This window comes from Hyla sarda, chromosome 3, assembly GCF_029499605.1.
Source record: "Hyla sarda isolate aHylSar1 chromosome 3, aHylSar1.hap1, whole genome shotgun sequence".
Lineage (NCBI taxonomy): Eukaryota > Metazoa > Chordata > Amphibia > Anura > Hylidae > Hyla > Hyla sarda.
Window position 1 is genome coordinate 187,614,748 of NC_079191.1, and position 11,059 is coordinate 187,625,806.

The 11,059-nt window shown below is 38.9% G+C and overlaps 1 protein-coding gene across 2 annotated transcripts in view; it reads left to right on the forward strand.

The window, feature by feature from the left end:
* The window catches only part of AGPAT5 (1-acylglycerol-3-phosphate O-acyltransferase 5), a 110,118-nt gene extending 99,604 nt beyond the window's left edge, over positions 1-10,514 (forward strand). For both annotated transcript variants that reach the window (XM_056565718.1, XM_056565719.1), the window contains exons 7-8: positions 5,414-5,537; positions 6,292-10,514. In XM_056565718.1, the coding sequence (XP_056421693.1) occupies positions 5,414-5,537; positions 6,292-6,517 (350 nt within the window). In that variant the 3' untranslated portion in view covers positions 6,518-10,514. The remainder of the gene's footprint in view (positions 1-5,413; positions 5,538-6,291) is intronic.
* The last annotated feature ends 545 nt before the right edge of the window (positions 10,515-11,059 follow it).

An 11,059-nucleotide genomic window follows, 5' to 3' on the forward strand; every position in this document is an offset into this window, starting at 1 on the left:
ACAGTGGATTATTCAATATAAATAAACAATTCATATCCAGGTGTGAAAACCCCAGCACATATATGGGATTTCACATTAAATCAAATCCTGTAATGAATGAGGTGGTATAGTGGTAACTTAGCGCAGCAATCCTTGTGTGATATCATAGGTGGGCTAAATTAAAAATAAAGCTGGAGCAGTACACATGAACTTCAAACCTATATTTTTCTTGTTCTGATATGTAGTTCTTAGTCTCCATCTGACTGCTGTTTTTATATCTGGGATTAAGACCATACAGGAAATTTGCATTGTGGCACATTTATTATGAAATCACTTATATTTTTCCAGCATGTCCTAAAGTGTCAGAAATAGTAAACACTCATTGACTTAGTCCTTGCACCAGTGAGTGCCTGTCACGGTCACACCCTATCGGTCCAGCCAAGACGCTAGAGAGAGTGTGATGGTGCAAGGCTTAAAGCCGCCAGACCTCTGGGTATCCACTACTAGTCCCAGCAAGTCACCAAATTAACCCTTAGATAAACGTGTTTCACGCGAGCTGCCTTCAGAAAGGTGAGCTCTTATATTTAGAGATCAAAGACCAGAGCTGACTAATCAAACATTTAATCTGATAAAAGATATCACAGTGCTGACTATATAAAAATACAGAAACAAATGACATACAGTTACAAAATATATATAAAAGAGTTTAGCAAGTTCAGAAAGCAAAAATGAAGTTCTTACAGAATGATATTATAGTAGTCCATGAGAGTGGGTCTCCAGCTGCTCTTAGGATGGTCTTGTCAGCTTGGGGCACAGATCTTAACAACCGACTCTAGCATTGTTACATATTATATATCTCCTTTTTGGAGGGACTCCATTCCCCCCTCCCCTCTAGTCCCACCGGGGGGGGGGGGGGGGGGAGGGGGGGGGGCATCTCATCTCATATATGGGACCCCTTACATCCTGCTACTTCAAAGAAACTCCTGACTTCAAGAAGAGGAAAACAGCAGACAGGCCCCAATTGACTGCAAGACACAAAAACAAAGGATACACCGTCTGAATGACCCCTCACCCCCCAGGTCTTAGTTTATACATAGATGCAATTATAAAACACATGTATGTTTCCATAATCAGGCCTTGGGCCTGACAGTGCCCAAACACACTGCAGAAAGTCATTGGCCTCAGTTGTCATGTGCTGACTAACACTGAGGCCTGGGATGTCATCAGGATAGTGCTCAAAGTGAGTTATGCAGGGATGTAAAAAAAAGTAATTGGGGGTGGACCAAAGCAGCATTGCTGCGCTCAGCAAGTATAGAACAGGGATGTTTTTTATTTTTTATTTTGGAACATATGTTTTGGATATTAAGGAAGAATTTACAAAGTGCAATCGGTCCGCAAAAATATGTGTGTAGATGAAAAGATAACAGTTATGGCTATTCAAGGGCAAGGAGGTAACAACTAAACTGAAAAGACTAAAATTGGCAAGGTCCTTTAAAGAGGCACTGTCGTTATGAAAAACTTTTTATATTTCATACACTGCTCAAAAAAGGGAACACTAAGATTACGCATCCTAGATCTGAATGAATGAACTAATTGAATAGTTGAATGTGCTGACAACAAAATCACACAAAAATTATCAATGGAAATCAAATTTATCAACCCATGGAGGTCTGGATATGGTCACACTCCAAATCAAAGTGGATGACCACAGTACAGGCTGATCCAACTTTGATGTAATGTCCTTAAAACAAGTCAAAATGAGGCTCCTGATGAGGTGGCGGATGGTCTCCTGAGGGATGCCCTCCCAGACCTGGACTAAAGCATCTGCCAACTCCTGGACAGTCTGTGGTGCAATGTGGCATTGGCGGATGGAGCGAGACATGATGTCCCAAATGTGCTCAATCGGATTCAGGTCTGGGGAACAGGCGGGCCAGTCCATACCATCAATGCCTTCCTCTTGCAGGAACTGCTGACACACTCCAGCCACATAAGGTCTAGCATTGTCTTGCATTAGGAGGAACCCAGGGCCAACCGCACCAGCCTATGGTCTCACAAGGGGTCTGAGGATCTCGTAGCGGTCCTGCAGCTGGGTTGTTGCCCTCTTACGGCCTCCTCCATGTCTCCTGATGTACTGGTCTGTCTCCTGGTAGCGCCTAGATGCTCTGGACACTACGCTGACAGACACAGCAAACCTCCTTGCCACAGCTCGTATTGATGTGCCATCCTGGATGAGCTGCACTACCTGAACCACTTGTGTAGGTTGTAGACTCTGTCTCATGCTACCACTAGAGTGAAAGCACCGCCAGCATTCAAAAGTGACCAAAACATCAGCCAGGAAGTATAGGAACTGAGAAGTGGTCTGTGGTCACCACCTGCAGAACCACTCCTTTACTGGGTGTGTCTAATTGCGTATAATTTCTACCTGTTTTCTGTTCCATTTGCACAACAGCATTTGTGAAATTGGTTGTCAATCAGTGTTGCTTCCTGAGTGGACAGTGTGATTTCACAGAAGTGTGATTGACTTTAAGTTACATTGTGTTGTTTAAGTGTTCCTTTTTATTTTTTTTGAGCAGTGTAGTACCACTGATAAGATTACTTTTTTCAATATACATTTATTTAAAAAAATTTCAATTTTACTAAAACATAAAACTAAAATAGCCGCCACTAGGGGTCATCTATGGGAGTTGAAGTTTTGCAACAGCTGTGGGTAGAATCTTTGTTTAACATTTGTTTTTATTGAAAGTTTCACAAAGTTACATGTAAATGATAATAATGAAAATAGAAGTATACATCAACATGGAATTTTTCCAAGAACAGCAGGGGTACAATCTTTGTAAAACTCCTGTTTTTAGAGCTGTGTAGTCTCCAGCTGTGTGCCTCCAGCTCTTGCTAAACTACAAAGGATGTGTGAGCATGCTGGGCGTTGTAGTTTCGCAACAGCTAAAGGCAACACTTCTCTAACACTTCTCTTGCAAAACTACAACTCCCAGCGTGCTTGAACAGACAAAGCTTTCTCTGACTCCTGAATGACAAACAAGCTGATCAGACATTCAGGAGTCTGTGAAAGCTGAATTACACACATAGTGAGAGCTATATTGATTGGCATCCAGGTTTACTAGGAATAGATAGAAAATGTATGCATTAACTCCTTAAGGACATAGGGCGTACCTGTACACCCGGTCCCGGTGTTTAAAACGGGGTCACGCCGTGACCCTGCATCACACCGGGTCGGTCCCTGATGCGAATCATAGCCGGGACCCTGGGCTAACAGCGCGCGGCATCGATCGTTGTGCCGTGCGCTGTTAACCCTTCAGACGCGGCGATCAAAGTTGACTGCCGCGTCTAAAAACAAAAGTAAATGCTTCCCGGCAGCTCAGTCGGGCTGATCGGAACATCGTGATAAAATCGCGATGTTCCGATCAGCTGGGACGTAGGCGGAGGTCTCCTTACCTGACTCCGTGGCGTCCGATCGTCGATTGAGTGCTCCAAGCCTAAGCTACAGGCTTGAGCAATCAAGCCCCTATCTGACTTATCCGTGCAAAGTTATGGCTTTGCAGGGATCAGCATAAGAGATCAGTGTGTGCAGTGTTATATGTATGGGAGCTATAGCACTGCAAAAAAAAAAAGTTAACAGGTCATTTAACCCCTTCCCTAATAAAAGTTTGAATCACCCCCCTTTTCCCATAAAAAAAAGTGTAAATAAAAATAAACATATGTGGTATCGCTGGGTGCGAAAATGTCTGAACTATAAAAATATATTGTTAATTAAATCACACGGTCAATAGCGTGCGCGCAAAAAAAATTCCAAAGTCCAAAATTGTGTATTTTTGGTCACTTTTTATATCATGAAAAAATGAATAAAAAGCGATCAAAAAGTCCGATCAATACAAAAATGGTACTGATAAAAACTTCAGAACACAGTGCAAAAAATGAGTCCTCATACCGGCCCGTACGCGGAAAAATAAAAATGTTATAGGGGTTAGAAGATGAGAATTTTTAACATATACATTTTCCTGCATGTAGTTATGATTTTTTTCCGACAGTACCACAATATCCAACCTATATAAGTAGGGTATCATTTTAACCATATGGACCTACAGAATAATGATAAGGTGTTATTTTTACCAAACAAATGCACTGGGTAGAAACGGAAGCCCCGAAAAGTTACAAAATGACATTTTTTTCTTCAATTTTGTCCCACAATGAATTTGTTTCCTGTTTCGCAGTGGATTTTTGGGTAAAATGACTGTCACTGCAAAGTAGAATTGGTGGCGCAAAAAATAAGCCATCATGTGGAATTTTATGTGCAAAATTTAAAGCGTTATGATTTTTAGAAGGTGATGAGGAAAAAAGGAGAATGCAAGAATGGAAAAACCCTGCGTCCTTAAGGGGTTAAAACTACTGTGCAGTAATTTGCTCAGAGTAGATGAGTCATCACAGTGAGAGAGATGGACACACCCCCTCCATAAGGCAAGAAGACAAAGCAAGTGAGCAACATATAAATGCTATTTGATAGGAATATATAGGCCCTAGACACATACAAATTATATGTACATGATCAAGATTTGTTACTGAGTAACATCACATTTATTTATTTATTTATTTTTTGCACTATGACGCTTTAAGGAGAAACTCTTAAAATATATAGGGGGAGATTTATCAAAACCTGTGCAAAGGAAAAGTTGCCCAGTTGCCCATAGCAACCAATCAGCTCGCTTCTTTCATTTTTCAGAGGCCTTGTTAAAAATGAAAGAAGCGATCTGATTGGTTGCTATGGGCAACTCGGCAACTTTTCCTCTGCATAGGTTTTGATAAATCTCCCCCAAAGAGAGGAAAAACGTGAAATTCTACTCTGCTTAAAATGTTTAACATTACGTTTGCTGGACAAAAATAAAAATGTTCTTGTAATTTTCTGTTTGTATCTATTTGTATCTACAACTCTAATACACAGAAATATGATTTTGTTTTTATGGCCTCTTTCGTCTAATTTTTCTCTGTTTATGACAAAAAGGTAAAGGGGCCGATGTACCTTAAAGGGGTACTCCGGCGCTTAGACATCTTATCCCCTATCCAAAGGATAGGGGATAAGATGCCTGATCGCGGGGGTCCCGCCTCCCATAGGCTTGCATTGAGGGGCGGGGCATGACATCACGCAGAGGCGTGACGGCACATGCCGCCTGTCCCGTGGTCGCCGGGAATCAGACCCGGAGCGAACATGCTCCGGGACTGATTTTAACTGGGGTGCTGCGTGCAAGATCACAGGGGTCCCCAGCGGCGGGACCCCCACGATCAGGCATCTTATCCCTTATCCTTTGAATAGGGGATAAGATGTCTAAGCGCCGGAGTACCCCTTTAAGGAATGCCACAATAATAATGTTTCATTGCTCTCTTATTTATTCCTACCAGCCCTACAATTATTTTCTTATTTCTTCAGAATTTCTGTGTAAGGAATGCCCAAGAATTCATATAAATGTGGAGCGTATTGACATTAAGGATATACCTAAAGAGCAGTCCTCCTTAAGGAGATGGCTTCATGAGCGCTTTGAAATTAAAGATAGGTACGTAAACACATTTCCGTCATGTATATGGAGTCCCAATTCTTTCAGCAAACAAGGCCAGTTATACAGTGTAAGAAAGAATCACTGTTATCCATTGTAACCAGCCTTCATTTTCCACTACACATTTGAAAATGACAGAGGTTATTGGTTTTCCTTGGAACAATTTTTATGCATCATATTTGGTAAACATTCACTTCAGACACTTATATTAATGGTATGTAGTGTGGTAGGTGAAGCTCGGTCATTTTGTGGCAGTGATGTAGCTGAATGTGTGTTGTCATGCAATGGGATGAGCTGCAGTACCAGACACAGCTTATGGACAGGATTGGCAATGTTTCTGGAGTAAAAGAGGCAGAACATCAGGCTCCCTTACATCGTGGACCTGTTAAAGCAGTTTGCACTCCTGCTGTTCTCAAGAAATCACTGAATTAATTCAAAGCCAGAAGTCAGCCTGCACTGCTGACAGTGAAACAGTTCCCCCTTATACTATCTTAGGCATTACAGGGGCTTTTTTGATGTTTGCTGCCCTGGAAGTAGGAGTTTTTGAGGACAGCAAGAGTGTGAACAACCTCAAAAGTGTTTTAGCCTCAGAAAGAATGCTGGTTGATTCAGTAACCCTGTTTGGATTGTGTTACAAATGTGAACTTTACCAATAGCATTTTATTGTCCTGGTTTGAATATATACAAAATGAATGAAAAAAAAAACAAAAACAACTAATGTTCTAAACAACTGTGCATGTGTTCATATTTCTAGGTTACTCACAGAGTTTTATGAAGCTACAGATCCTGAAATGCGTAATAAGTTTCCTGGAGAAGGTCACATTGCAAAGCTCAGCTTAAAGAAAACCGTGCCACCTTTGTTACTTTTAACTGGTATAACAGCGGGCATGCTTTGCACAGAAACTGGAAGGAAAGTTTATATAAACACTTGGATATATGGAACTCTACTTGGTTGCCTATGGGTCAGCATCAAAGCCTAAATGGACCATTAGTTTTTACCAGCTGCACATTATACCAAATTTTTTGTCCAGGACTAAACAACTTGTATGTTCTGCCTTATTCATGACTACATTGAAATCATTAGAATGTAAGAATGTTGGAAGTGACTAGTCACAATTGTAATTTGAGTGTGATATTATGTTTTAGCATCCTAAAGTTTGCTTAATGGCATAACCCTTTCTTTATATGTGCCAGTGACCAACCCTGCCATGATATTATTGGCATAGTTGGCCTTGTACAGTCATCCAAGAGCCCTCATCATTAGAAGACTCTGCCATCTCACACTGCTCCACTATGTGGCCATTTTAGGTCTATACAGGTCACAGATTGGCAACTCTCAACTCTTTTTCTTTTTCGGCACTCTTTCTAATTTTTGTGAGTTTTTTTTAACTGGATACATTAAGGGTGCTCTTCAACCTTGGCCATTTTCTCACATGCAATTTATAATAAAAGCTTTTGTTACTCAAAGTATATACCTTCCTGTGGTAAGTTGCAAAACAGAAGTGTTTTTAAGATCCACTTCACATCACACGTTGTGTCTCCACCACCAGTAAACATCTGCTAGCCAATGGATTTAATCAGTTTGTTTGTTTTTGTTTTGTTTTTTAGTGTCACTATGCTTTTTATCTGAGAGACAGAAATGTGAAGTAGACTGTGTACTTTTCTTTTCCTTAAATAAAATATAAACTGATGTTAAACAGGCCACAAGACATTGAAGTTTGGTCTAAGCCAACGGTTTTGCTGTGAGCACTGTATACTGGTGGCTGAGACGGAAAACTTCATGTGAATGGGGCCCAATATGTCACCTTGTATGTGTGGTCATAAGCACTGCTGATGAAGTAATGTCCTTTTTTAGCATTTCAATTAGTTTATGGTCTCATAGAATTTACAAGCAATTTGTGGTGCTGACAGCTGCATCCAAGGGAAGAATGTGTTATTGTTTTTTTTTTTGTTTGTTGCATGTTTAACCATGTAAATGTTGTTTGCTTGTGTATTACATCTTGATTTTCATATTTGTAAAAGATTTCAACCTTTATTATTTGCTACAGTTGAAGTGATACAGTATGAAGCAGTATGTCATGGGTTTAAGCAATACAGTCTGATTTGGTGCTATCCCTTACTGCCGGCTGATGCTGTAGAGCAGGCATAAGCAACCTTTGGCACTGCAGATATTTTGGACTACATCTCCCATGATGCTTTTGTAGCATTTTTGGCTGTAAGAGCATCATGGGAGATGTAGTCCAAAACATCTGCTGTGGCGAAGGTTGCCTATGCCTGCTGTAGAGAAATGTTACGTGATAGTCAATAAATATGTGCCTTTTTACTTTTGGTTCCGTTTTTAAAGCATTTATGCATAAGCTTCAGTATGAATACATAACATCAGAGAGAAATTGAATATTTTTAGTTTAGGTTTACAATTTATCACATTCTATATAATTTATTTTATGAAACTATTATGAATTTAATCAAAATAGATTGATTGTATTTAATCTCATTGTATCCGGGTTCATAAACTTAATTTGAGTGATTTTGCAGAATAAATATCCATATAATCTAGGGTAACTTTAGATAGGTCTGATGAAGTAGAGATCAGAAATAGTTTTTTTTGCTTTATAGTAGCATTTACATTGGGGGCAAATACCCTTTCACTCTTGCATGCCTGTGTTGGTCAACTTGTTACAATGCAACTGATAGGTGACATTAACAGTTTCCATTTGAATTACATGCAAGATTGTGTTTTTGTTTTTATTTTTTTAAAGCTAATTTATGTATGCACAGTACCTGCTAGATGGAAGCTTATGTTCCTTCCAATTCATCTGCAGGCATAGTTGCGGACACTAGTCACTGGATTATATTTAAACTCCTTTCTCTATGTATTGGTTTATCCTGTTACCAATGGCCAATTGTTGTACATTCCAAAAACTCTTTGTGAGTTTAAAAACAGGAATGACTTTTGTTTGCTTATCACAGTGAGTAGTCAGAGACAAATGCAGAATCAATCCTCATTTCTAGGACTAGAACCTCTTATTTATAATGAACTGTTCTGTTTCCCTGGTTTAAAGGCTATGGACGCCTGCATTTTTTTAATTCTTGCTTTGTACTTATTAGGGTATGGTTACACATATCATGTGCTGGCCCCGTCTCCAAACCTCACGGCACACACAGGGCTGCCACGGGTACCGCTTTGTGTCTGCTCAAAGGAGAGTATGTGATGTATTTTGCACAGTGTGAATTACGCCGCATATACGCTACGTGTGACTTTCCCCCTATGGCACAAAAACACTTTTCGTTAGGGCTTTATAAAAATAAAAAATAAATTCTGTTTTACAGCCCATATAGGATATTGTTTTCATACATCAAAGAAGCAATTTTTGACAGGTTTGTTATCAGCCTCTCCTCTTTTGAAAGAGTTTGAATTTGATTTATGACCACATCATAGTCGACATTTTGATTTGCTCATAAATGAACTTGGAAGTCTCAGAAAAGAAACAAATATAATTCTAGAGAATGGCTTCTTTGTCATAATTTACTGATAACAGAATGTTAAAAAAAATATATCTATATGCATTTTTTGCTAACAAAGACCAATAGAAAAACATGGTTGCTTCTTGATCATCTCCTTTTTTATTTCTGGGTTTGGTTTCATAAGGTTTCAGAATCTTGTTATCTGTGTTATAGGTAATAAACATTTCAGAAAGGTGAGAGAAAAGATTTTGTCATCCAATATTGAAAGGTTCACTCACTGCCCCCTGTTACCTGGAAGATAATATGGGAAATCTGTCCAATGAAATGAAGATGGAAAGCTGAGGAGGTGACTATTGCAATCAAATAGATTTAGTTTTCAAATTTTTTGATAATCTACAGGGAGAATCATGTTATTTCAGGCAGTGCTTTTGTGTAGTAAGTATACTCAGTTTACTATTTGGTGCCAGACCCAGGTAGTAAACTCAGGCCCACCATTACATGGCACATTAGGAATTCGGCACTCCAAACTTTGTGTAGTTTTCGTAACCAATGTGCAAGAACACTACAGGCAACTTTTTGAGTATACAGCCCGTCATCAGACTGATACTGCTGTGCTGTGACTCTCCTTACAAGGTACTATCTGCCTGATAAATGGTTTGTTCTTCCACAAGGATTAATTTATAAAAAATAAAAAAAAACTACTATCTTTGATCACACAAACTGGAGTGCTAACTCTTCTATTGTGCCATGTAAAAAATAAAAGCAACAATCTAGTTGCTATTGGCAGCTCCTCCATTTCCATCTTACCTATAGTGTTTTTTGTTTTTTTTATCGATCATATTGTCTTTATGGTGGAAAACAATGAATATCGCTTAGTAATTCCACATAACTTTCGTTGCCTACCAAAGATTTCAATAGACAAACTACCACAACATTTCATTTATAGAATAAAGTATAATATAAAGTTTCTTTATTTGCTAAGGTTGCTCTGAAAGGTGATGAAGTAGAATAGAAGAGAAGAATTGTATATTTCATATCCTGCAACTATGAAAATACTCTAAGAACATGATTTCTAATTCATTGTGTGAGCCATATTTCATTGTTGTTAAGCTGACACTTGACAGATTTTTTTTTTGTGTGGGGGGGAAGATATATTGGTACAAACTGTATGTCTAGATAACTTAGGGACCCTGGAGGTTTTCTGGTTCTTTGATGTCTCCACTACATCCAGCCTTTGTGGGCACTCAGACTCTTTTTCATGTAACAGGAATAATGAATTCTGTAGAAGAAAATGGAGATTGCACTGCTGTTCTTTATCACATTTAGCGCATTCTGTTGCCAAAAATTAGTTTTAACAATGTACTTGTTGAAAAGCATATAACACAAAGTGTATCACTATTGCGTCATGTTCATACATAATTATTTTGTGTGTTTATATAAAATGCCCATTTATCTCATGTAAAGTTTCTGTACTGTGTTGCCAAGTAAAAAAATAAATAAAAAAATATACATTTATTATAACAATTTGCTTTTCTTCATATACTACTATAAAATATGGGTTTAGATTGTGTCACTGCACTGTTATTTGAGTTGTACAGTTGCCAGTTGTCACCCTGTAAAGAGAATGACTTGTCTCACCAAAATTGCAGTTTTGCAGCCATTTCGAAGTATTTTAGTTTTTAATTTTTTTTTGCTATGTTTGCAATATGGCTGCCTTCACTGTATAAATGTATGTATATGTTATCTCGACCCATAAAATGCTAATTGGGCAGCCAGCATAACTCATCCTGTCCATCTCCCTTCCAACCAATTACAAAGTGGCAGCAACTTTGTCTCCCTCTAACCCAGTGTTTCCCAACCTTTTTCGGGTTGGGGCACACCTCGAAAAAAAAAAAATTCCGCGGGGCTCCGCTACCGAGGTTGACGAGCAAAAAAAAAAGGTAAAATGGTAAAAAACGCAATGCACTATATCTATCAGTGGGTATGTAGTTTAAAGTGCTGCTTTATACAGCAACTCACCAATGACGTCTTCTCTAATTTGCAACGTTGCCTTCTCT